Source organism: Chionomys nivalis, chromosome 11 (genome assembly GCF_950005125.1).
Source record: "Chionomys nivalis chromosome 11, mChiNiv1.1, whole genome shotgun sequence".
In the NCBI taxonomy this organism is placed as follows: Eukaryota; Metazoa; Chordata; class Mammalia; order Rodentia; family Cricetidae; genus Chionomys; species Chionomys nivalis.
Window position 1 is genome coordinate 82,251,903 of NC_080096.1, and position 24,550 is coordinate 82,276,452.

The window sequence follows — 24,550 nt, forward strand, 5'->3', positions numbered from 1 at the left end:
CTCACTCATATGTAGTCAAACTTTCTTTGAGCCCTCTGCCCCAATAATGACACAGAGGCTATTTACTAGTTGTGAAAGCTTGGCCTTAGCTTAGTCTTGTTCCCAACTAGCTCTTAAAACTTAAATTAACCTTTTTATATTAATATACATCCTGTCACATGGCTCATTACCTCTTCTCAGTACTGTATGTCTAACTTCCTCTGCATCTGGCTGGCGAATCCTCCAGCTTCAGATTCTTTTCCATGGTTTCTATCTCTGCACAGAAGTCCCACCTATCCTTTCCTGCCCAGCTATTGGCCATTCAGCTCTTTATTAAACCAATCAAAGGGTGCCTTAGGCAGGTGAGGAAGGACAGAGTCACATCTTCACAGCAGTGTGCTCAAATATCCCACAACACTCACATGTACACTGTGAAGATTTGTCACTCAGATTGGTTTAACAAAAAGCTGAACGATCAATAGCTAGCCAGAATTTTGTGGCAGAGAGAACACTGGGAAGAAGAATGGTGGAGACAAGCAAGTCACCAACCAGATGCATAGGAAGCAACATGGACATTACAAAGTAAAGGTAACCAAGCCACGTAAAAGAACATAGATTAGCCGGGCGGTGGTGGTGCATGCCTTTAATCCCAGCACTCGGGAGGCAGAGGCAGGCAGATCTCTGTGAGTTTGAGGCCAGCCTGGTCTACAAGAGCTAGTTCCAGGACAGGAACCAAAAGCTACGGAGAAACCCTGTCTCGAAAATAAAAAAAAAAAAAAAAAAAAAAAAAAAAAGAACATAGATTAAAAGAAAAGGGTTAAGTTATAAGAGCTACTTAGAAATTAGTCTAAGCTATTGGCCAAGCTTTTGTAATCAATAGGAAGTCTCTGGTTATTTGGGAACAGGCAGGTGAGACAGAAACTCCACCTATGCTCATATGCTTGCCATTTGGTGCTAGCTGTCAGATGTGTTGTGTCTTTCAGGTGAGCTGGCTGGGGTTTCCTACTGTAATGACAGTGACTCAAAAAGATGAGAGGAGAAACTGAGTCTTTTTCAACTTACATTCAGAAGTTCCACGTGTTACTTCTACTACATATCATTTGAATGTATTATTTGCCCACTTGGGCAAAGTAATTTATAAGACCAGCCATAATGGAAGAATCAACAATGAATTTATGGTTATTTTAAACCTATTATGTCCTGGATAGTGTTGGCCTGAACCCAAAAGGTGGGTAGAGATAAATGAGATATTTAGAAAACAGAATTGGAAAATCTTGTGGGGAGGATTGTTCTTGAGGAGGAGTTACAAATGACTCCTAGGTCTGTGGTTCAGGTGATTGATGGGTTACCACGTATTGATGGGTTGCCAAGTATTTAGAGAAAGGAAAAAAGAACAGGTTTAGGTAGAAGATGATGTCTCTGAGTCATGTCAAGGAAGAGGTGTCTTTTAGATAGCCAGGTGGAGGTAGCATGAAGTAGAGTGGGTTACAGGTGAGGCTCTGGGACAGGTCTGACTACAGATAACAGCTTAGAAGTATCAGCTGCCAGAAGCCTAAGGCATTTCTCAAAGGGACTGTATCCCAGAGTAGAGTGTTTTAGGGGTAAAACTATAATAATAACATAGTTTGTAGCTATACTTAAACCTACTAGTCTCTCCAGAACAAATCAGTAAGTCAATCTTCTGCCAAGTATACTGTCACAGCAATTTGAAAAGCAGATATTATATTTGCTACTTATTGAAGTTACTTATTTTGCCACTTGGTTTGGTGGCAGTATTGCTCTGGTGCAAAATGAGATGATGAAAAAAATGAATTAAGTATGTATCAGGAATGCTGCAGAGGAAATTCTCTCCCTAGATTGGAAGATAAACCTAGTGGCCAAAGGTGATTCTCTGAGGGCAAACTTCTCTGGTTATACTCATAGACATTCAACTTTCAGAATCTCCACAAATCCCCGTTGGATGGTAACCCTACTGGGATACCTGGTTCTCACAAGGAACACCCATTGGGATATAAAAGGTTATGTTGCTTAGGATCTCATCCAATCTTTTATTCATGCATGCATGCATTTGTTCAATCTACCTCATGCTGTACATCAGGAATACTGATAAGTAGATGCTGTTTGGGGACTGGAAACTGTTCTGTAGTTGCTATTAGCAGTAAGTATCTTTCCATTTGGATCTCAAGAAGACCTCTGAGAGGTCCTTTTGTTATCCTGCTGGCCTGTTTCAGTTTAATGAAAGACAAAGAGTATTTAGTTTGGCAGGACATATATTAAGAGCAATTGTTGCTCCTGCAGAAGACCTAGGTAAAGATAAACCTAGTACCCACAGGTTAGCTTACAACTATCTGTAACTCCAGTTCTGTAGGATCAGACCTCAGCTCATATCAGACACAAGTGATGCGCATAGATACATGCAAACAAAACATTCCCACACATAAAACAAGTTATTCTCTACCACTTTTTTATAAATTGGAATGATACAGAGAAAATAACATGATTCCTGCACAATGACAGCAGGCAAAATCAAAATGTTCCATATATATATATGCTTTTGTTTGTTTGTTTGGGTTTTTTGTTTTTCCCTGTATAAATAGCTCTGACCGTTCTGGAACTCACTATGTAGACCAGGCTGGCCCTGAACTCAGAGATCTACCTGTTAGGAATATTATATTCCTAACAGAGCCTATCCGTCGGCGCAAAGGAATCCAATCAGATCAGATTAAAGCAAATTAAATTCTCGAGTTAAATAGATGGTGGACTCCCTGGTGGCCGGGAGCATGGAAGGTGGAACACACAGAGAGAGACAGCAGAGGCAAACCCAAAATCATGTGTTCCTTGTTCCGGCGGGATCCTAAATACCCTGTGGGGGTGGTCCTGACCCTCCCAGGGGAGGGGTCAGCGCTTGGCAGGCTGGGAGTTGGAGTCCAAGCTCTTGGCTGGCTGGGCTGACACTTCCAAGTCAATATTACACTGCCTGCCCCTGCCTCCTGAGTACACCACTGCCCGGCTAGCGTTCCATATTTTTGACACTCATTACTTTATATATTAAAAAATAATAGAAATAAACACACACACGCCGAGAAAGGAATGGAGTAGGGTATTGGGGGGAACTGTCCAAAGGGGAAAATCCCTGTTTGTATATTCAGGGAAACTTCAAATAAATTATCTAGGCGAATAGTAATTACAAAGATGATACTTATTAATCGCCTTTATGGCTACGACAGAGATATCACCGCTTTTCTTGGATGATATAGAGTCTTCAGGCAGAGGGCAAGTCTTCTCTGCCCAGAATATCCGTATGTCATTAAATTAGGAAAGGAAAATAGGCGTTCTCGTGTCCCTGGGAGACTTCCGGCAGGTGGAACCTCAGTTCCGAGCCCGCCACGGGCGTCGGGAGCGTTTAACTGGGACTCCCGCTCTAGCGACGCGCGCCTGGTTGCTAGGGGCTGCGGCGCGGGAGTCCGTGGCAGCTGCAGATGTTAGCTTCTCGTGCTTGCGGGCCTCGGTGCCAGCCCGCCGGTGGGTATGGAGCCCGAGGTGGGAGAGGGGAGTATCGGGGAGTTGGGGGCCCTCGCGCTGTCTTCGGCGGCAGCCACCTACCTGCCCGAAGCAAGGAGAGGGTTGGGGAAGTGTCACCTTGCTTCCATCTTGGCGGAATCCTTCCAGGGCACATGCACATCAAAAACAAGCTTTGGCTGTTCGGATAATTGACAGCGGTAGGAGCATTTATAAACTGAAGAGCCAGAAAGAAAACAAAAACCAAGAATTGCACGCTGCTTTGTCCTCAGCCTTGGGTGTTCTGACCTGGCACTGAGTGTCTGTAAATCCTTTTACTGTCGGAACCTTTTCCTTTACATTATCATAGAGAGTCTAACCAGATCATCTCAGAGCTTCTGCCTGTAGTCTTGTTACTCTTTGAACACTGGTGTAGATGCCTTGGTCTAAGAGAGTCTAGGTTAGATACACAAGTGAAAGAGAGATTTGGGATAAAAAAAAAATCATTTACATGAATAGTGCCATGCTGGGAGCAAGGTGGCAAGCTGAAGTCTCATTGATAGGCGTATTTACAGGGCCGGCATAAACACAGAAAAGCTGTTTGAAAAGAATATGTTGTAAGAACAGACAGGCATAGTGGACAGATTCTCATAGAGAGAATATGCCCCCCTGACCCCCGCAGAGGGACTACACCTTTTATATAATAGTTATAGAGAAGTTGCTCGGATAAAGAAGTAAGGGGATCTCACTACCTCATTTAGTAGTAAATTTTACAGTACTATGTGTCTTGGCTCTTTGGGCAGCAACTAGGAGTCAGACTAAATGCTTCTATAAGACCTCAAGTCGCTAGGGCCAGGCGCCAAGTAGTCAGGGTCTGATGTTAACACATGGGAATTTGTTTTGTGTTTAACCTTTTTTATCTCTACAAACGGAATCAGAAAGTCTGGGGAAATAATAATCAGTTCACTCAGCTCTGACCTGTAACAGCAAGTCAATTCCATGGATCTCACTTGTATTAAAGGCTGTAACTGAAAGAGAATTCTCCAAACTCTGTTTAGTGTGGCCCCTGGGCCTAATATTTCAGCAGAGATAGGTCCGGTGTTCAGATGTAGACCTGCCTCCACCAAACCCAGGTGGGGCGTCCAGAGCCATAATGTCCTTTAACGACCTTCCCAAGTCCTTCCAGCCTCTGAGTGTTCAAGCAGGGCAATATGCCTTCAGAGATCTTCTGGACAGCCTTGTTAGGAAGTTTTAAAAAGACCATATTTTGAGGTCTGGTCACACATGCCTGTGAGGCAGGAGGATTTTGGGTTGGAAGCCAACTTGAACAATACAGTAAGATTTTGTCTTAAAAAGAAAAATACAGTCAAAACCAGAGGGTGTTGTGTTGTGCCCTTAAAAAAAGCTTCCGGGGGCTGGAGAGATGGCTCAGTGGTTAACAGCACTGGCTGCTCTTCCAAAGGTCCTGAGTTCAATTCCCACCAACCACATGGTGCCTCACAACAATCTGTAATGAGATCTGGGGCCCTCCTCTGGTGTGTGGGCATACATGGAGGCAGGATGTTGTATACATAATAAATAAATAAATCTTTAAAAAAAAGAGTCCGGCTAATGTGGGTGTTCAGTGTACTATGGCATTCCCTCATTCAGCAGATAAATGCTAAATCCATTCTCCATCCTAGGCTGTTGCTGTGCCTGAGTCCTAGGACCCCCAAGAAGACCACCACGGAGCCACACTTTTGAATGCAAAAGCAAGGTTTCATTTGTTAAGTACGAGCTAGCACAGGTCCTCTGCCTCACAGTCTGGCACAGCAGATGGAGGGAGAAGGACCCTGTCTACTATTGTGAGGGGTTTATAAAGACAAAAACCACAAGACAGTCACAAGGTTACAGTTTCAAAATACAAAATTACATATCCTATGTCATAATTAGCTAACAATTAGGTAAAATCCAGATGTTAGTTCCTAATTGGCAATTTTTATTTATTTATTTAATTATTTCTTAAATATTTCTGCCTCTTCCCTGCCACCGCCTCCCATTTCCCTCCCCCTCCCCCATCAAGTCTCCCTCCCTCGTCAGCCCAAAGAGCAATCAGGGTTCCCTGTCCTGTGGGAAGTCCAAGGACCACCCACCTCCACCCAGGTCTAGTAAGGTGAGCATCCAAACTGCCTAGGCTCCCACAAGCCAGTTCGTGCAGTAGGATCAAAAACCCATTGCCATTGTTCTTGAGTTCTCAGTAGTCCTCATTGTCTGCTATGTTCAGCGAGTCCGGTTTTATCCCATGCTTTTTCAGACCCAGGCCACCTGGCTTGGTGAGTTCCCGGTAGAACATCCCCATTGTCTCAATGTGTGGGTGCACCCCTCGCGGTCCTGAGTTCCTTGCTCATGCTCTCTCTCCTTCTGCTCATGATTTGGACCTTGAGATTTCAGTCCGGTGCTCCAATGTGGGTCTCTGTCTCTGTCTCCTTTCATCGCCTGATGAAGTTTAATATTCAGGAGGATGCCTATATGTTTTTCTTTGGGTTCACCTTCTTATTTAGCTTCTCTAGGATCATGATTTATAGGCTCAATGTCCTTTATTTATGACTAGAAACCAAATATGAGTGAGTACATCCCATGTTCCTCTTTTTGGGTCTGGCTTACCTCACTCAGGATAGTGTTTTCTATTTCCATCCATTTGTATGCAAAATTCAAGAAGTCATTGTTTTTTACTGCTGAGTAGTACTCTAATATGTATATATTCCATACTTTCTTCATCCATTCTTCCATTGAAGGGCATCTAGGTTGTTTCCAGGTTCTGGCTATTACAAACAATGCTGCTATGAACATAGTTGGGCATATACTTTTGTTGTATGATAGGGCATCTCTTGGGTATATTCCCAAGAGTGGTATTGCTGGGTCCAGGGGTAGGTTGATCCCGAAATTCCTGAGAAACCGCCACACTGCTTTCCAAAGTGGTTGCACAAGTTTGCATTCCCACCAGCAATGGATGAGTGTACTCCTTTCTCCACAACCTCTCCAGCAGAGGCTATCATTGGTGTTTTTTATTTTAGCCATTCTGACAGGTGTAAGATGGTATCTTAATGTTGTCTTGATTTGCATTTCCCTGATTGCTAAGGAAGTTGAGCACGATCTTAAGTGTCTTTTGGCCATTTGAACTTCTTCTGTTGAGAATTCTCTGTTCAGTTCAGTGCCCCATTTTATAATTGGGTTGATTAGCCCTTTACGGTCTAGTTTCTTGAGTTCTTTATATATTTTGGAGATCAGACCTTTGTCAGTTGCGGGGTTGGTGAAGATCTTCTCCCAGTCAGTGGGTTGCCTTTTTATCTTAGTGACAGTGTCCTTTGCTTTTCAGAAGCTTCTCAGTTTCAGGAGGTCCCATTTATTCAATGTTGTCCTTAATGTCTGTGCTGCTGGGGATATACGTAGGAAGTGATCTCCTGTGCCCATATGTTGTAGAGTACTTCCCACTTTCTCTTCGATCAGGTTCAGTGTGTTCGGACTGATATTGAGGTCTTTAATCCATTTGGACTTGAGTTTTGTGCATGGTGATAGATATGGATCTATTTTCATTCTTCTACAGATTGACATCCAGTTTTGCCAGCACAATTTGTTGAAGATGCTCTCTTTTTTCCATTGTACACTTTTAGCTCCTTTATCGAAAATCAGGTGTTCATAGGTTTGTGGGTTAAAGTCTGGGTCTTCTATTCGATTCCATTGGTCGACTTCTCTGTTTTTATGCCAATACCAAGCTGTTTTCAATACTGTAGCTCTGTAAAAGAGTTTGAAGTCAGGGATGGTAATGCCTCCAGATGATCCTTTATTGTATAAGATTGTTTTGGCTATCCTGGGTTTTTTGTTTTTCCATATAAAGTTGATTATTGTCTTCTCCAGATCTGTGAAGAATTTTGATGGGATTTTGATGGGGATTGCATTGAATCTATAGATTGCTTTTGGTAGAATTGCCATTTTTACTATGTTGATCCTCCCAATCCAAGAGCAAGGGAGATCCTTCCATTTTCTGGTGTCCTCTTCAATTTCTTTCTTCAAAAACTTAAAGTTCTTGTCAAATAGATCTTTCACTTCCTTGGTCAGAGTTACCCCAAGATATTTTATGCTATTTGTGGCTATCGTGAAAGGTGATGCTTCTCTGATTTCCCTCTCTGCTTCCTTATCCTTAGTGTATAGGAAGGCAACTGATTTTTTGGAGTTGATCTTGTATCCTGCCATGCTACTAAAGGTGTTTATCAGCTGTAGGAGTTCTTTGGTAGATTTTTTGGGGTCGCTTATGTATACTATCATATCATCTGCAAATAATGAAAGCTTAACTTCTTCCTTTCCAATACGAATCCCCTTGATCCCCTTATGTTGTCTTATTGCTATTGCTAGCACTTCAAGCACTATATTGAAGAGGTATGGAGAGAGTGGACATCCTTGTCGTGTTCCTGATTTTAGTGGGATGGCTTTGAGTTTTTCTCCGTTTAATTTAATGTTAGCTGTCGGCTTGCTGTAAATAGCTTTTATTATATTTAGGTATGACCCTTGTATCCCTAATCTCTCCAAGACCTTTATCATAAAGGGGTGTTGAATTTTGTCGAATGCTTTTTCAGCATCTAATGAAATGATCATATGGTTTTTTCCTTTCAGTTTATTTATATGGTTGATTACATTGATAGATTTGCGTATGTTGAACCAGCCCTGCATCTCTGGGATGAAGCCTACTTGATCATAATGGATAATTTTTCTAATGTGTTCTTGGATTCGGTTTGCCAGTATTTTATTGAGAATTTTTGCGTCGATGTTCATGAGTGATATAGGCCTGTAATTCTCTTTCTTGGTTGGGTCTTTGTGTGGTTTTGGTATCAGGGTAACTGTAGCTTCATAAAAGGAGTTTGGCAATGACTCTTCTGTTTCTATATTGTGGAATACATTAAGGAGTATAGGTATTAGCTCTTCTTGGAAGTTCTGGTAGAATTCTGCATTGAAACCATCTGGTCCTGGGCTTTTTTTGGAAGGGAGATTTTTGATAACAGTTTCTAATTCTTCGCGACTAACAGGTCTATTTAGATCGTTCACCTGGTCTTGGTTTACCTTTGGTATATGGTACTTATCTAAAAAAAATGTCCATTTCTTTTGCATTTTCCAGTTTTGTGGCATACAGGCTCTTGTAGTAAGATCTAATGATTCTCTGAATTTCCTCTGTGTCTGTGGTTATGTCCCCCTTTTCATTTCTGATCTTATTTATTTGCGTGTTCTCTCTCTGTCGTTTAATTAGTTTGGATAGGGGTTTGTCGATCGTGTTGATTTTCTCCAAGAACCAACTTTTTGTTTCATTGATTCTTTGGACTGTTTTCTGTGTTTCTATTTTGTTGATTTCTGCCCTCAGTTTGATTATTTCCAGTCTTCTACTCCTCCTGGGCGCGTCTGCTTCTTTTTTTTTCTAGAGCTTTCAGGTGTGCTGTTAAGTCCCCAATGTTTGCGTTCTCTGTTTTCTTTAAGTGGGCACTTAGTGCTATGAACTTTCCTCTTAGCACTGCTTTCATTGTGTCCCATAGGTTTGAGTATGTTGTCTCTTTGTTTTCATTAAAATCACGGAAGACTTTAATTTCTTTCTTAATTTCTTCCTTGACCCAGGTGTGGTTCAGTAGTTGACTGTTCAGTTTCCATGAGTTTGTCGGCTTTCTGGGGGCAGCATTGTTGTTGCCTTCTAACTTTAATCCGTGGTGATCTGATAAGACACAGGTGGACACTGATATTTTTTTGTATCTGTGGAGGTTTCCTTTGTTTCCGAGTATGTGGTCAATTTTAGAGAAGGTTCCATGAGCTGCAGAGAAGAAGGTGTATTCTTTCCTATTTGGGTGGAGTGTTCTATAGATGTCTGTTAAGTCCATTTGCTTCATTACCTCCAACAATTCTCTTAATTCTCTATTAGTTTTCTGTCTGATTGACCTGTCCATTGGTGAGAGAGGTGTGTTGAAGTCTCCTACTACTAGTGTGTGTGGTTTGATATCTGCCTTGAGTTTTAGTAATATTTCTTTTACATAAGTGGGTGCTTTTATATTAGGGGTGTAAATATTCAGGATTGAGACTTCATCCTGCTGAATTGTTCCTGTTATGAGTATAAAGTGTCCATCTCGATCTCTTCTGATTGATTTTAGTTTGAAGTTAGTTTTGTTAGAAATTAGTATGGCCACACCTGCTTTTTTCTTAGGACCATTTGCTTGAAAAACTTTTCCCAACCCTTTACTCTGAGTAGATGCCTGTCTTTGTGGTTGAGATGTGTTTCTTGTAAACAGCAGAATGTTGGATCCTGTTTTCGTATCTAATCTCTTAGCCTGTGCCTTTTTATAGGTGAATTGAGACCATTAATATTAAGTGATATTAACAACCAGTGGTTGTTTACTCCGGTTATTCTTATTACTTTTTGTAGTAGAGTTTGTGTGTCTCCCTTCTTTGAGTTGTGCTGGTAAAGGGTCGCTAGATGCCTGAGTTATTGTAGGCAGTGTTGGCAATGTTGGATTCCTTGGGTTGTGATTTTCCTTCTATTACTTTCTGAAGGGCTGGATTTGTGGCTACGTTTTGTTTAAATTTGTTCTTATCCTGGAATGTCTTGTTTTCTCCATTGATAGTGAACGATAGCTTGGCTGGGTATAGTAGTTTGGGTTTGCATCCATGGTCTCTTAGTTTCTGCAGTACCTCTATCCAGGACCTTCTGGCTTTCATGGTTTCCATAGAGAAGTCAGATGTAAGTCTGATCAGTTTACCTTTATAAGTTACTTGGCCTTTTTCCTTTGCAGCTCTTAATATTGTTTCTTTAATCTGTATATTTTGTGTTTTGATTATTATATGGCGAGGGGATTTTTTTTTTTGATCCAGTCTGTTTGGTGTTCTGTATGCTTCTTGGATATTCAAAGGAATATCTTTCTTTATGTTGGGAAAGTTTTCTTCCATAATTTTGTTAAAAATATTTTCTGGGGCCGGGCGGTGGTGGCGCACGCCTTTAATCCCAGCACTCGGGAGGCAGAGGCAGACGGATCTCTTTGAGTTCGAGGCCAGCCTGGTCTACAAGAGCTAGTTCCAGGACAGGAACCAAAAAGCTATAAAGAAACCCTGTCTTGAAAAATCAAAATATATATATATATATATATTTTCTGGGCCTTTGAGCTGATACTCTTCTCCTTCCTCTATCCCTATTCTTAGGTTTGGTCTTTTTATTGTGTCCCATATTTCCTGAATGTTTTGTGATGAGAATTTGTTGGTTTTGATGTTTTCTTTGATCAGTGCGTTTATTTTCTCTATGGTGTCTTCAGAATCTGAGATTCTTTCTTCTATCTCTTGTATTCTATTGATTATGCTTGTTTCTGTAGTCTCTGCTTGTCCCCTAGATTTTCCTTATCCAGCTGGTCCTCAGTTTGTGTTTTCTTCCTTGCTTCCATTTCAGTTTTCAATTCTTGAACTGTTTCCATTACCTGCTTGATCATTTTTTTCTTGGTTTCCCAGGGTATCATTTACATATTTACTCATTTCTTCAAACTTTTTATTATACTTTTCATCCATTTCTATGAGGACGTTTTTTACATGTTTTTTAAGGGACTCTATTGCTTTCATAAAGTCCATTTTTTCCTCTTCCTCTGTGTTAGGGTGTTCAAGTCCTTGTGTTGTAAGATCATTGGGTTCTGGTGTTTTCATGTTGTTTTTCAGATTGTTGGGTGAATTCTTGCCTTGGCGTCTGCCCATCTCCTCCTATTGATGCTATCTAATGGGTTTGATTTAATTGTAGTGGGGCGATCTGCTCTCAGTGTGGGCTTCACTATTTCATGCTTGGACTATCCTACCCCCGCCTGCCTGCACGCCGGTGTCTCCGCCACCTGGGCCTGCCTGTGCGCCGGGGTCTCTTCCACCTGTGCCTGCCTGTGCCTGCCTGCCTAATTGGCTATTTTTTAAAGATTTATTTATTATGTATACAGTATTCTGTATATATACAGTATTCTGCCTGCACATCTGAAGAGGGCACCAGATCTCATTATAGATGATTGTGAGCCACCATGTGGTTGGTGGGAATTGAACTCAGGACCTTTGGAAGGGCAGCCAGTGCTCTTAACCTCTAAGCCATCTCTCCAGCCCCCTAATTGGCTATTGTTATCTAAGGGGGATAGCAACAGTCCCCCTGGTTACACCCTCCAGACATCTGCTGACCCTGTGCTAACCGCAGGGGCTGCTTGAAATGTTGCCCAGCTGATGTCACCCAGCTGACAGGGGAAGTTGGGTGGGGGAATGGACTGCAGTCAGCAACTTCATGTAACTTAGGTTTCTCCATTAGCAAATACTTCCCTAAAGAGGGGTCCTACGGCCTTCAGCTTATCCTGGGGGCAGGTGTATAGTTCAAGGTTCCAAAAGGATATGGAATCTTTTCTGGTCTTTCAGCTGGAAGCTCAGAAACAGAAACAAAGAAGACATCATTCTTCCTCTCAAGTCTGTTACATGTTTATTATATACAAAATAGGTTAGTCTACACATGATGTATTGTCTACCAAGTACATATATTTTTTGTTCTCAAAAATTTCAATTGCCTTAGTGTATAACATAATTTTTAGTCTGATTTTGATCTGTCACTCTAGTTAGGTGACATAAAAGACTTGGATTAAGATCCTCTAGACTCATAAATCTATCTATATATGCTGTCTGTGTTGTTGGCTGTTTAATATGGGTCTATTATGAGCAGTGTTAATAACTGAAATTGATGGTTCTGGCACTATTACTGTTAATATTGCAGTCAGGAACTAGATCTTGCAGAGGTGCAGTGCAGGATTCTGGCCAAGAGCAGGGCCTCTGAAGCACCGTCTGGATGCAGTGCAGGATTCTGGCCAAGAGCAGGGCCTCTGAAGCGCTGCCGCTTGTGCATGAGTGCATTGTTTTCATGTCTGTGCTCCTCTCTTCTCACTGCAAATGGCTGTAAGCTGTAAGGAGGCCTGTGTAATAGAGCGTGTGAATTAAGATGCGCAGAGCCCTTGGAGCCCTTTCCGACACACCTTAAGTCCAGCCTTTGCAGAGCCCGTAGTAGATGTACTGTCTGAGTCTGCATGTGGGAAGTGGAAATCCACAGGAGTTGAGCAGCTTGTCTAAGGATACAGGAGAACTGTGGTCCAGGATGTCCAGTCTAGTTCATTTAATCACATACCAGTGCCCTTGACTGTTCTGTGCTGCACTGAGTATAAATGCTCAGAAGTTATTTGACTCTTTAAACAGAGGGGTTAAGATTGCTGCTTCCGTGTAGATGTTTGTGGTGGAAATTCTAGGCTTAAATTCGAGAGGGCTGCCAAGTTATAATTTTGAAGAACTAATGTTTCTGTGATCTCCAGATCTTTAAATAGGGGTAATTTTTTAAAGCTCTTTGTTCACAAGTCCTATGATTCATACTTATTCAAAACAGAAAAGTTACTCTTTTCACAAAAACAGTGAACTCTGAAGTAAGCAGTCTACTCTGAAGACTTTTGATGGACAGATGGACTATACTGTGAGTAAAACCAAACTGCTTACTGATGTAATTCAGTATTTCTATTTTGCACATTCAAAAGTAGATACGTAGCGAGCGTCTGGGGTGCACCTCGGTTGGTAAAGGGCTTGCCTGGCATGTATGAGGCTCTGGGTTCCATCCCAAGCATCGACAAACCATGCACAGGGCAAGTACCTGTGCTCTCAGCACTCAGGAGGTAGATGCAGAAGAACCAAAAATTCAAGGCCATCTTAGCTACATTGAGTTTGAGGCCAGGCTGAGCTACATGAGACCCTATCTCAAAACAAATAAAAACCAAATAAATGTGTAGTTAACATCATGCGATACTCTACCCCACTGATAGAAATTCGAAACTTATATACTCTTGGAAATTTGTGTGCTATTTCTTTTTTTTTTTCTTTTTTCTGGTTTTTCGAGACAGGGTTTCTCTGTGGCTTTGGAGCCTGTCCTGGAACTAGCACTTGTAGACCAGGCTGGTCTCGAACTCACAGAGATTCACCTGCCTCTGCCTCCCAAGTGCTGGGATTAAAGGTGTGCGCCACAACCGCCCAACTTGTGTGCTATTTCTTTTTTTTTTTAATTTATTTATTTATTATGTATACAATATTCTGTAAGTGTGTATGTCTGCAGGCCAGAAGAGGACACCAGACCTCATTACAGATGGCTGTGAACCACCATGTGGTTGCTGGGAATTGAACTCAGGACCTCTGGAAGAGCAGTCAGTGCTCTTAATCACTGAGCCATCTCTCCAGCCCATGTGTGCTATTTCTTAATGAGGAAAAACTACTCTAATATTCTTTTCAAAGATTATTAAAGGCCCCTTTTACACTTATGTTGCAGATCTCTTCGGTGCAAACATACGCTTAGACAGAGAGGAGATTAATTTGAGCGTCCTTTCGTTAATTACAGAGATTAGGAAGTGGCTGTTTGGATAGTTTCCAGAGGCTGAATGAACTACAGATCATCAAATACAGCAGCTCACCAAGAAGATACTGTTGTTTTGGGGGTAAGTAATGCCAAGTTACCCTTCCTTAGACTCTCCTCAGTGAAAATACCTGATGGGAATCCAGTTTGTTTTAAATCCTTGCATAGCCTCCATGGTCTCCAGGCGGCACCTGTCAGCAGTTATGACAGTGTTGGGCGTGGGTTAGGATGGCAGGTAGGCAGCCCTGCAACTCTGTATATAAACAGTACACATCACAAGTTTCCCGGATGCAGGCCTAGAGTCTTCCCTTTATTGCCTATCACAGAACACCCTAGAGTGTTTGAGTGGAAGGGACAGGAGTTTGCAACAAATGTTTTTGTCATACTGTGCGAGCTGTTTGGAGTACAGAAAAACAAAAAAAAAGAGTCCTTATGGAACGGACAGTCATTTAGGAGTGTGCTGCTCCAGTAGCTAGGAAGGCTGATGCAGGAGCATCACCCGAGCACACTGTGAGCCGGGGTAAGATGAGGCAGAGCTGGGGCCACCCTGTGGCGGCTGTGTGAATAAGTGTGTTTATCCTGGGAACGTCCACTCTGGCGGCTGTGTGAATAACAGTGTTTATCCTGGGAACGTCCACCCTGTGGCGGCTGTGTGAATAACAGTGTTTATCTGGCAGCTCTGTGCACAGCTCTTCCTGGGGCCGGGCTGTTTGTGTCTGTGACACATGAATCCTTCAGAACTTCTTTAAGCAGTAACTGGAAGAAATGAGGACAGGCCCCTCTCATAGCCCAGTTTACACCCCCCAGATCTTCAACATCTCAGGGAATAGCAGTTGAAGGACACAGGACCTGGGGGTAGCTGGGACTGGCTTCTGGCTCAGCTCCTACGAATGCTGGTGCCAACCATCTATCTCTTCAGATTTTTTCCTTGTTCTTTGTGGCCCCAGCAGCACATGCAGGGTCACCACACGTGAAGAGACAAGAGGGACATCCTTGCTTGCTTCTTCCTTCCTTCCTTCCTTCCTTCCTTCCTTCCTTCCTTCCTTCCTTCCTTCCTTCCTTCCTTCCTTCCTTTCTTTCTTTCTTTCTTTCTTTCTTTCTTTCTTTCCTTGCAGTACTGGGGATCAGACCCATGTTTGATCATGTTAGGCAAGGCTTGTTCACGCCAGGCAAGTACTCTGCCACCTGCAACCACTCATGCTACTATGCCTGCAGCCCCTAACATGAGCACCTTTGAATTCATAATTCACTCTTTAGTTTTAGTTCTAGCCTTGTGAGCTGATGAAGGCAAATATAAGTAAATCTGAAAAAAAACCATTCTTCTACTCTTCTTATTCTAATATAACATCCAGTACTAACATGATGTAATTTCTAGGGCAGTTGTTCTCAAACACTTTGACCTCAGGATCTCAGGATGTTTTTCATGCTTAAAAGTTATTGAGGATCCTAGAGACCTTTTGTTTGTGTAGTTTTTTAATTGGGTTTAGATTTCTGCAATTTTCTATATTACAATAAATCTGAAAAGTTTCAAAAATATTTCCTACTTAAAACTAAAAGTAATAAAACTCTTGAAAGTACAGCATGATAGTGTGTGGTTGAACTGACAGCACTTGGAAAGCAGAGGCAGGAGGATTGCAAATTCAAGGCCAGCTGCACACTAAGCTCCGGGCCAGGATATGAGACCCTGTCTCTAAAAACAAACAAAAGCCTATTGTAGGCCAGGTGTGCTGGTGCATGGCTTTAATCCCAGTGTCTGGAGACAGAGGCAGGCAGATTCTGTGAGTTCTAACCCAGCCTGGATTGTATAGCAAGCTCTAGGCTAGCCAAGGCTACATAAATGGCATGATTTATTAAAATTAAACGTTCCAAAAAGTTTTAGTTGGAAAAAGTTGTATTGAGCTTTTTAAAGTCTCTTTAATTGGCTTCTCATACCTACTTCATTCTGTCTGTTGTTGCAATAAAATGTATAGAGAAAAAAAGCAGACCTCATCCCGAGGTGAAGGTAAAGGGAGGCCTTTGGGCCCCTTGAGGTAGGCAGAAATACTCCAGTGTTCTTGCTTTGAGAACTGCTGGTCTAAGTATTAACTCCGTGATCTCATTGGCGTTGTCTCTTTTTTGTTGCATAATAACCTCATGATATTGGTTGCTGCATTAGAGAAACGATGCAAAGAGATGAATAAAGACAACAAGTAAGAAAGATTATAGCTCTTAGAGTACTTAGAAAACTTAAGAAGCTTTTCTAGGGCTGGAGAGATGCCTCAGCAGGCAAGACACTGCTGCATAAGCCTGGGGACCTGAGTTCAGTTCCAGAACCCACATGAGGGGGGAAGGAAAGAAATGACCCACAAAGTTGTCCTCTGGCCAAAGAAGAATTATACACATTATATATATGTGTGTGTGTGTGTACATATGTATATATATACATACATATATTTTATTTTCAGTTACATGCTCATAATATTTAATTTATTGTGGTAAAGTACATGTAACAAAATCTACCATTTGTGACATTTTATACATAGATGCTATTGTGTAGTGGTCACTCACTGTCTAGTTGCATGACACTTTTATCACTCCCAAAGGAAACTATGTCTTCAGTAAGCAGTTACATAGACCTCCGTTCTCTAATTCTCCACCTCAGCCTAGCTCCTGACAGCCATGAACCAATCTATTTATTGTCACTGTAGATTTTTAAAGTGGGTATTTCATGTGAATGGGATCATGTATTATGTAGTTAGTATGTCTGGTCTCTCTCTCTCTCTTGCTTAGCATGGTGCTTTCTGGGTTCAACCATATTATATTCAATATTCAGGATTGTTTAGTATCTGGGTAGGCCACATTTTGTTTATGTATCCATGTATACATCTACTGTTTCTCTCTCTCTCTCTCTCTCTCTCTCTCTCTCTCTCTCTCTCTCTCTCTGTCTCTGTCTCTCTCTCCCTCCCTTCCTCCCTCCCTTCCTCCCCCCCCCCACTCTGAGACAGAGTTTCACTGTTTAGCTCTGGCTGGAACTCTCAATGTAGACCAGGCTGGCCTTGAACTCACAGACGTCTGCCTGCCTTTGCTTCCTACTGTTGGGATTAAAAGTATGTGCCATTATGCCTTGCTTGAAGAAATGTGTTTGTCTCGCAGCTGTTGTGATAGTGTTTGGTGAGCAAGTGTGCACCAACTTTTGTTTAAATACCTATTGTCAATTTTTAAATTTATTTATTTTATGTGTATAAATGTTTTGCCTAAACATGCTGTGTGCATGCCTGGTACCCACAGAGGTCAGAAGCAGGCATCAGATCTCTTGGAACTATAGGTGCATTTTTCAGTTTTTCTTTTCTGTGTGTGTGTGTCTCTGTGTGTATGTGTTACTGGGGATCAATTCCAGGCATCATGCATGCTAGACAAGTTCTCTATTTTACGACAAAACCACATATCCAGGCCTGAGTTTAGTATTTTTAGAAAAAAAATTTAATTTATCTTTTTAATTAGTTCATAAAACAAAATTATACATATTAATATAATATACATTGTTAATAAAAATTCATAGTGCATAGTATTTAAATCAGTTTAAAAATAATTGCTGGGCTGGGGAACTACCTCAGTTGGTATGTGTTTGACATACAAACATGAGGACCCAAGTTGAGTATGTAGCACCTACGTAAGAACCTGGGTATGCTGGCAGTTGCATGCAGTCCCAGCGCTGGGGAGGTGGACAGAGGTAGATCTCTGTGGCTCACTGTCCAGCCAGCCCATCCTAATGAGCCGAAAGTCTCTGTGAGAGACCCTGACTCAAAAAGCAAAGTAGGAGTCTCCTGAGGAATGGCATCTAAGGTTGGGGTGTCACACTCTGGCTTCCACATACATACACACATGTGCACATGTACCAGTACATGTGAGCATTCATGTACATAAACATGCATGCATAAAATAATTCTTAGTGTTTTTGAACATTAGTTTTGATTTGTTTATCTGCTGAACCTATGTCAACAGCTGTAGTCCCAAGAGAATGAAGCAGGAGAAGGGAAAACATCAAAGGCCCATAGTTAATCTCTTTTGAAAAAAATACATCACACACACAAAGAAAAAAAAGAAAGAAGGAAAGAGGAAGGAAAGTGTTAGTTTGATCACACTACTAATGTTGGACCTAATGAAATTCAGCGTGTGTGGTCTCTCCATTCTACAGGGAACACACTTCCCAGCGACTGCAAGGGATGCTGCTGCCCGGCTGCCAACTGAAACCAGCTCTTCCTCAGGTTTCCCGTAGACTCTGGGCTGGGATGGGGAAACTGCAGAGCAAACTCAGACACAGCACTTACAAGTACAGGTAGATGGCATCTCAGGGTCCCCAGTTTATACGCTCCTTCACAATCCTCTGCTAAGGACAAAAGGCGAGTGTTGGTTCTGTATACTGGTTTAGGTAAGAAGTGGTCACCTCACCAGCGAGTACCTGCAACACAAACTCTGGGGCCCCGAATCCTTGGGAGTCCTCTCTAATGAGAGCAAAGACTCCTTGCCTCAGAATCCCCTTCATCAGATTTCAGTAACCCTGGGCGTTTCCCAAATACACAGCACCGTTTATTTCTGGACCTTTTCCAAACAGTGGGTCTCTTTTCTGCCTCACTTTCCGTCCTTTCTGCAGCAGGCCTGACGGACGTATGGAAGAGGGAGTCCAGACTAAAGTGTCCCAGGAGTACAGCCCCGCTCACGTGGATGCTGTCTCTGTGGTTGCTACTCTGAGCTCAGACCTGTGTGTCTCTGGAGGAAAAGACAAGGTGAGGTTTCCATTTCTTCCCAAGAAACCAGATCACTGTAGGAAATGGAAGATGTCCTGAGAGTCGAACAGGGCATTTATTTCTCCAGGTTTGAAGGCTGGAGTCTGAGGCCGGCTCTGCCACTTCCTATTACTGTAGGCAAGTCCGACGTCCTAGTCTGTTAGTGGGTAGACAGGGTGAGGATTCAGTGAGAACCTCGCCCTATGCCAGGCCAGCCACATGCCTTTGTAAGTGGGGGAGTCACTGTTCCACCTACCTCATTCTTAACAGTAGGACTCAGACTATGGAATCAGCAAAAAATTTTCTAGTTGCTTTATGTTTTTTTTTTTCAAAAAGTCACACTGGTGTTCACTGCCTCTTTATTTTGGTCTTTCCTGTTGCCATCATCCTAGACTTAACTGCGTTCTCTCCCCGCACTAAGAGCTGTCTTGTCACTCACTGCTGGCAGCTGCAGCTGCAGTACACTGATGATTCTTCCTTGAAGGAAATGCTACTAATAATGTCCTTATTCCCAGTAGACCTTCAGAATCATTCAATTTCATTTGCAAACTGTATTTCAAATTTATGAGATGCATTTGCCTTGAATGTCATTGCTTCAAATCAGGATACATTTGAGTATCAGTACTTCATTAGTAATGTGATGTCTCTCTCTCTTTTGTTTTTTGAGACAGGGTTTCTCTGTGTGTATTCCTGGCTGTCCTGGAACTTGAGCTGTACACCAGGCTGGCCTCGAACTCATAGAGATCCACCTGCCTCTGCTTCCTGAATACTAGGATTAAAGCCGTGTGCCACCACCACCCAGCAGCAATGTCTTGTCTTGATGTCTATATTATTTTAGGTCTAAGAAATTGTCTTGAGTTATGGGGTCCCTTCTCACAGCTGTGAGAAGGCAGCAGGGCAAGGACCAGCTCCTCTGTTGTGAGGACTGGGGAGCTGATAGGTCAAGAGTCGCAGCGAGTGACTGGAGCCGTGAAGTACTTGCTCCTCTCTCTGTAGCAGACACTCAGCAAGAAAATGCTTTAAGCTTCTGCTCAGAGCCAGCGTGGTGTTTCCACCTGTAACCCCATGTCTCTGCAGACCGCTGTGCCAGGAGCCAGCCTGGTTTTCCACCTGTAACCCCATGTCTCTGCAGACCGTGTGCTCAGAGCCAGCCTGGTTTTCCACCTGTAACCCCATGTCTCTGCAGACCGCTGTGCTCAGAGCCAGCCTGGTTTTCCACCTGTAATCCCATGTCTCTGCAGACTGCTGTGGCCTATAATTGGAAAACTGGACACGTGGTGAAAAGGTTCAGAGGGCATGAGCGGGAAATCACTAAGGTAACCGTCAAATGCTTATTCTGAAGGGAACTAAGGAGTGAATAAAGACATCAATAGCTGTACCTGTTAAAGAGCTTGTATATTTAGTCTGAAGGAGAATTGCGAAGGCCTCCTCTGATGCTAGAAGAGCAGAATGAATAATTTCAAATATGGAATTAGCCAGATACCTAGCAGAGGTGTAGTAAAAACTTGCCACAGTACACACAGAGTAGAATATCAGTCAGTCTTTTCTTCCCCCAAGACAGGGTTTGTCAGTGTAACCCTGGCTTTCCTGGAACTTGATCTGTAGACTGGGCTAACGTCAAACTTACAGAGGTCTGCCTGCCTCTGCCTCCCTAGTGCTGGGATTAAAGATGTGCACCACCACTGAGTTTACTCAGTCTTCAAAAGGAACAAAAGAGGCTGGGGAGATGACTCAGCAGTTAAGAGCACTGGCTGCTGGTCCAGAAGAAGTAGGTTCAATTCCCGGCACCTACATGGCAGCTCCCAGCTGTCTGTGATTCCAGTTCCAGGGGACCTGACACCTATGCCAGAATACCCAATGTACATTAAATAAAAATAAATTAATTAAAAAAAATTTAGAGGAATGAAATTCTGGGATTGGGTATGTAGCTCAGTAAAGCCTAGCATGGTGAAGCCCTGGATTGGATCCAGGACTGAAAAGAAAAGGTGGCACTCTGACATGTGTTACTTACACAGTGGCAGATACTGGAAGCTTGTTTAGTGAAAGAAGCTAGGCAGAAGCAGTGTGCTGTAACTGACATGAGGCCGTGAGGCAGTGGGTGAGCAGGTGGGGCTGCACTGTAAGGCCATGGAAGTTGTGTCATTGGAGATTGTTGGTGTTTGCACAACAGTGTGAATATATTTGCTGCTGCTGAGCTGTAAGCTTAAAGTGGGCTATTTCTGTAACACACACGTGCACACACACATACAGATAATTAAAAATAAATCTTTTTCTTAAAAGAAACAAATTACCCTGGTCTACATAGTGAGTTCCAGGACAGCCAGAGCTACACAGAGAAACCTTGTTTAGAAAAAACAAACCAGAACAATACAAAACAAACAAACAAACAAAAAACAAAAGAAAGAAAAACAAAAATAAGAAATGTGTATGTGGGGAGGAGTTTACAAAGCCATCTGCTGTTTTGAAGTCCTGTCTAGCGTGCACAGCTGAGCTGTTTCTGTTTTTATTTGTTCTCCAAGCAGATAGCCTGTATTCCCAGATCACACCAGTTTTTCAGCGCCTCTCGAGACAAGAGCGTCCTGATGTGGGACCTGCAGGGCTCCTCCCAGCCCAGGCAGGAGCTGTCTGGCCATGCCATGGTGGTCACTGGCTTGGCTGTGAGTCCAGACTCCTCACAGCTGTGCAGCGGCTCTCGCGACAACAGCTTGCTCCTGTGGGATGTGGGGACTGGACGGTGTGTGCGGAGAGCGTCTGTCTCCAGGAACCTGGTACCTGTGGGTCAAGATGATGGAAGGGGTGTGGTGTGAGGGAAGCGAGCTGGGGCCGCAGCTCATAGCAGAGAGAGTGTGTGTACCAGGGCGGAGGGGGCTCCGGTTCAGTTGAGAGGTGGCGTCTGGGAGTAAAGAGGGGAGGAAGAAGGAGAAAAGAGAGTGGTACCCTCACTCGTTTCTTCCAGCATACAGTTAGTATAATTTGGGTGGGCACTGCCCGGAATAGAAGTATAACCGAGTACCTTATGTGTACAGAATGTGACGCCAGATGGCTGCTCGCCCCTCTGAGTATGTAGCATCATGCAGAGAAGTCAGTGTGCCCTTTGCTTGATACAACTCACTGTATAACAGTGAGTGCTGTAGACTTTGCACAGCCTTGGGCCCTGTCTCAGCTGCCTTCCACACTTGTGTCTGTATGGGTTTCTCTTTTCCCCATGCTGGGGGTTGAACCCTTAGCCTTGTCCATGCTAAGCAAACACGTAACCTGCACTCCCAGCCCTGCCTCAAACCACAGGTCTGTCACTTATTATTGTGAGTGCTGTATTGTGCTGTTTATGCCTGGACTCTAAATCTCTCCATTTATGAAATGGGAGTTACGTCACTAGGTAAGACTCTTTGGGTGACCGAATGGCTGAAATATAACACAAAGCCCCTGTCGTTGTGCTTGACGCATGGCAGGCGTTCCTCAGAGTCTAGTCATCTGCTGTGCTGGGGCTGATGACATCAGCTCAGATGGCGGGATGTGCTTCCTAATCATCCACATTTGTGAGGACACTGTGCTGGGAAAAGGACAACTCTGCCACCCTGGGTTGTTTGGAAACCTGTTCATGGCTGTCCAGTCAGGGCTGCAAGGCCATGATTACTGTCACTCTTAGGAACCCCTGAGGTGTTACAGAAGAGTTCAGGGGACTCATCACCACGGCTAACCACAAGGCCTCCCCACTGGTACCTTTGCCCCTGGGCACGGAGGAGATAGAGGCAGAGGAGGACTGACCAGGAGCTGTGGACGATGACCCTGCTAACCCAGCTCAGTAGCGCAGAGAGGGGATAGGAGGTGGAATTGCAGCAGAGGGTGGCTTGACGGGAGACTTGCGATTGTTTTCTCCAGGTCACTCACCTGTGCTGGGTCCCCAGACAGCCATATGTTCTCCAGTCCTCTGAGGATAAGACCATCAGGTGGGCTACTGAGCCGCTGTCTCCATTCTGCTTCTTCATCAGGGCTGGCTTCCCTCCACTCCTATCTGCCAGTGTGACCCTGACCTGGAGCTTGTAGGAACAGAGTGAGGGGCAAGGTTAGGTCAGGCTAAGGTCTACTCAAAGCAGTGTGAAGCAGCTGACCTCGCTCCTTCCAGTGCGTGGCTTCTTCGGATCAGCCTCCACCCCACCTACTCCCGGTCCTGCTGGCATGCCCTGCATGATTCTTGGGATTTCCAGGCACCTAGCCAGAGCCTTCCTGGGAAGGAAGGGTCAGAATCTATATCGGGGGATGGGGATTAGATTAAGCCAGGAGTTTACAAACTGGGGAGCATGCCTCAAAATTCTGTCTCTCCAAAAAGACTTTTACTCTAAAATAGGAGGAAGGAGATAGGAGGAAACAATGAGATGAGAGGCTACGCAAAGCTCTCCCCTGGACTCCACGGCCACGGCCAGCAGGGGCAGCCTCAGCCCGGATCCCGTTCTGAAGTGTGGCGACACTCTAGCAGGGTCAGGAGGCTGAAGAGTCCGCAGCCTGGACCTGTAAGACCTGCTTCAAAACAGCCACAAAGGATCTTAGACAGGGTTTCTCTGTGGTTTTGGAGCCTGTCCTGGAACTAGCTCTTGTAGACCAGGCTGGTCTCGAACTCACAGAGATCTGCCTGCCTCTGCCTCCCAAGTGCTGGGATTAAAGGCGTGTGCCACCACCACCCGGCTCACAAAGAATCTTTTCAAAAATACCTGGTATAAACACAAAAATAACCTTTATTCCATTAAAAGCAGTGTCCTAAAAGATCAAATGAAGTTGTACAAGTAAGATGTGTGTGTGTGTTCTAGCCAGGTGTGTTAGCGCACACTTTTAATCTCAGCATTCGGTAGGCAGAGGCAGGCAAATCTCTGAGTTCCAGGCAAGCCTAGTCTACAGAAGAGTCCAGGACATCCAGGATTACACAGGAAAATCCTGTCTCTAAAACAAACAAACAAACAACGTGTGCTCTAAAGTCTCCGTGTAAAGGAGTAAGATGGCGCAGCAGGTAGAGGCACCTGCTGCCAAGCCTGACAGCCTTAGTTCAGTCCCTGGGACCCACACACATTGCCGTGGTATGTACACCCGCTCCCCCTAAAAAGTGATTTAAAAAAAAAAAATAAAAGCCCATATGACTTGATTTCAAAACAGAAAGAATCAATATGGCATTGATTTGGTTACTTCCTGTCAGCTTTAGAGTTTGTCAGATTGTGCCATTCTGTTCTGACCCGCGACAAAAAGTCAAGCTTTTCCTGTTAGTGAGTTCACAGGTACGTTTTTGTCCCATTTACTACAAGGTTGCTTTATGCTTCTAATTCCTTTCAGATTGTGGGATAGTCGGGGGCTTCAGGTGGCTCATGTGTTTCCCACAAAGCAGCACATCCAGACCCACTGTGACGTCAGCGTGGATGGACACACGTGTATCTCTTGCAGCAGCGGCTTTGGGGGTGAAGGCTGTGAAGCCACGGTAAGAGCCCATAGTGATGAGCAGGCTGCTTTGGTCTCACTCCCCTCCCTGGGCTCTGCGACAGCACTTGCCTGCTCCAACTGCAGACTGCCAGTCACCCTGTGCATTCCAGAGGCTTCCTTTAAGTTAGTTGGGCAGTAGTGGTGCACACCTTTAATCCCATCCCTTGGGAGGCAGAGAGAGACTGGTGGATCTCACTGAGTTCAAGACCAGCCTGTTCTGTAGAACAAATCCCAAGATAGACTCCAAACCTACGGAGAAACCCTGTCTTGAAAGACAAACAAACAAACAAAAACCCTCACAAAAACACACGCACACACACGCACACACACACACACACACACACCTGGGCATGTCTGAATTGGTAATGGACAAGAGGAACCGGATGGGGTCAAATAGAGAAGGGCGAAGGGC

The 24,550-nt window shown here is 43.7% G+C and overlaps 1 protein-coding gene and 1 non-coding gene across 4 annotated transcripts in view; both read left to right on the plus strand.

Moving 5' to 3' along the window:
- The first annotated feature begins 2,425 nt into the window (after window positions 1-2,425).
- LOC130884573 (U6 spliceosomal RNA) lies at window positions 2,426-2,527 on the plus strand. Its single transcript, XR_009058090.1, has one exon. It is a non-coding gene; the product is annotated as a U6 spliceosomal RNA (small nuclear RNA).
- Window positions 2,528-3,394: 867 nt separating this feature from the next.
- Wdr31 (WD repeat domain 31) overlaps window positions 3,395-24,550 on the plus strand; it is a 28,363-nt gene continuing 7,207 nt past the window's right edge. The window contains exons 1-8 of one of the 3 annotated variants that reach the window (XM_057785480.1): window positions 3,395-3,501; window positions 13,901-13,997; window positions 18,090-18,230; window positions 18,546-18,678; window positions 19,920-19,994; window positions 21,201-21,446; window positions 22,558-22,625; window positions 23,995-24,136. In XM_057785480.1, coding sequence (XP_057641463.1) covers window positions 18,118-18,230; window positions 18,546-18,678; window positions 19,920-19,994; window positions 21,201-21,446; window positions 22,558-22,625; window positions 23,995-24,136 — 777 coding nt within the window. In that variant the 5' untranslated portion in view covers window positions 3,395-3,501; window positions 13,901-13,997; window positions 18,090-18,117. Of the gene's footprint in view, window positions 3,502-12,900; window positions 12,992-13,900; window positions 13,998-18,089; window positions 18,231-18,545; window positions 18,679-19,919; window positions 19,995-21,200; window positions 21,447-22,557; window positions 22,626-23,994; window positions 24,137-24,550 lie in introns of those variants that run through there. The other 2 variants (XM_057785482.1, XM_057785481.1) reach the window with 2 other exon arrangements.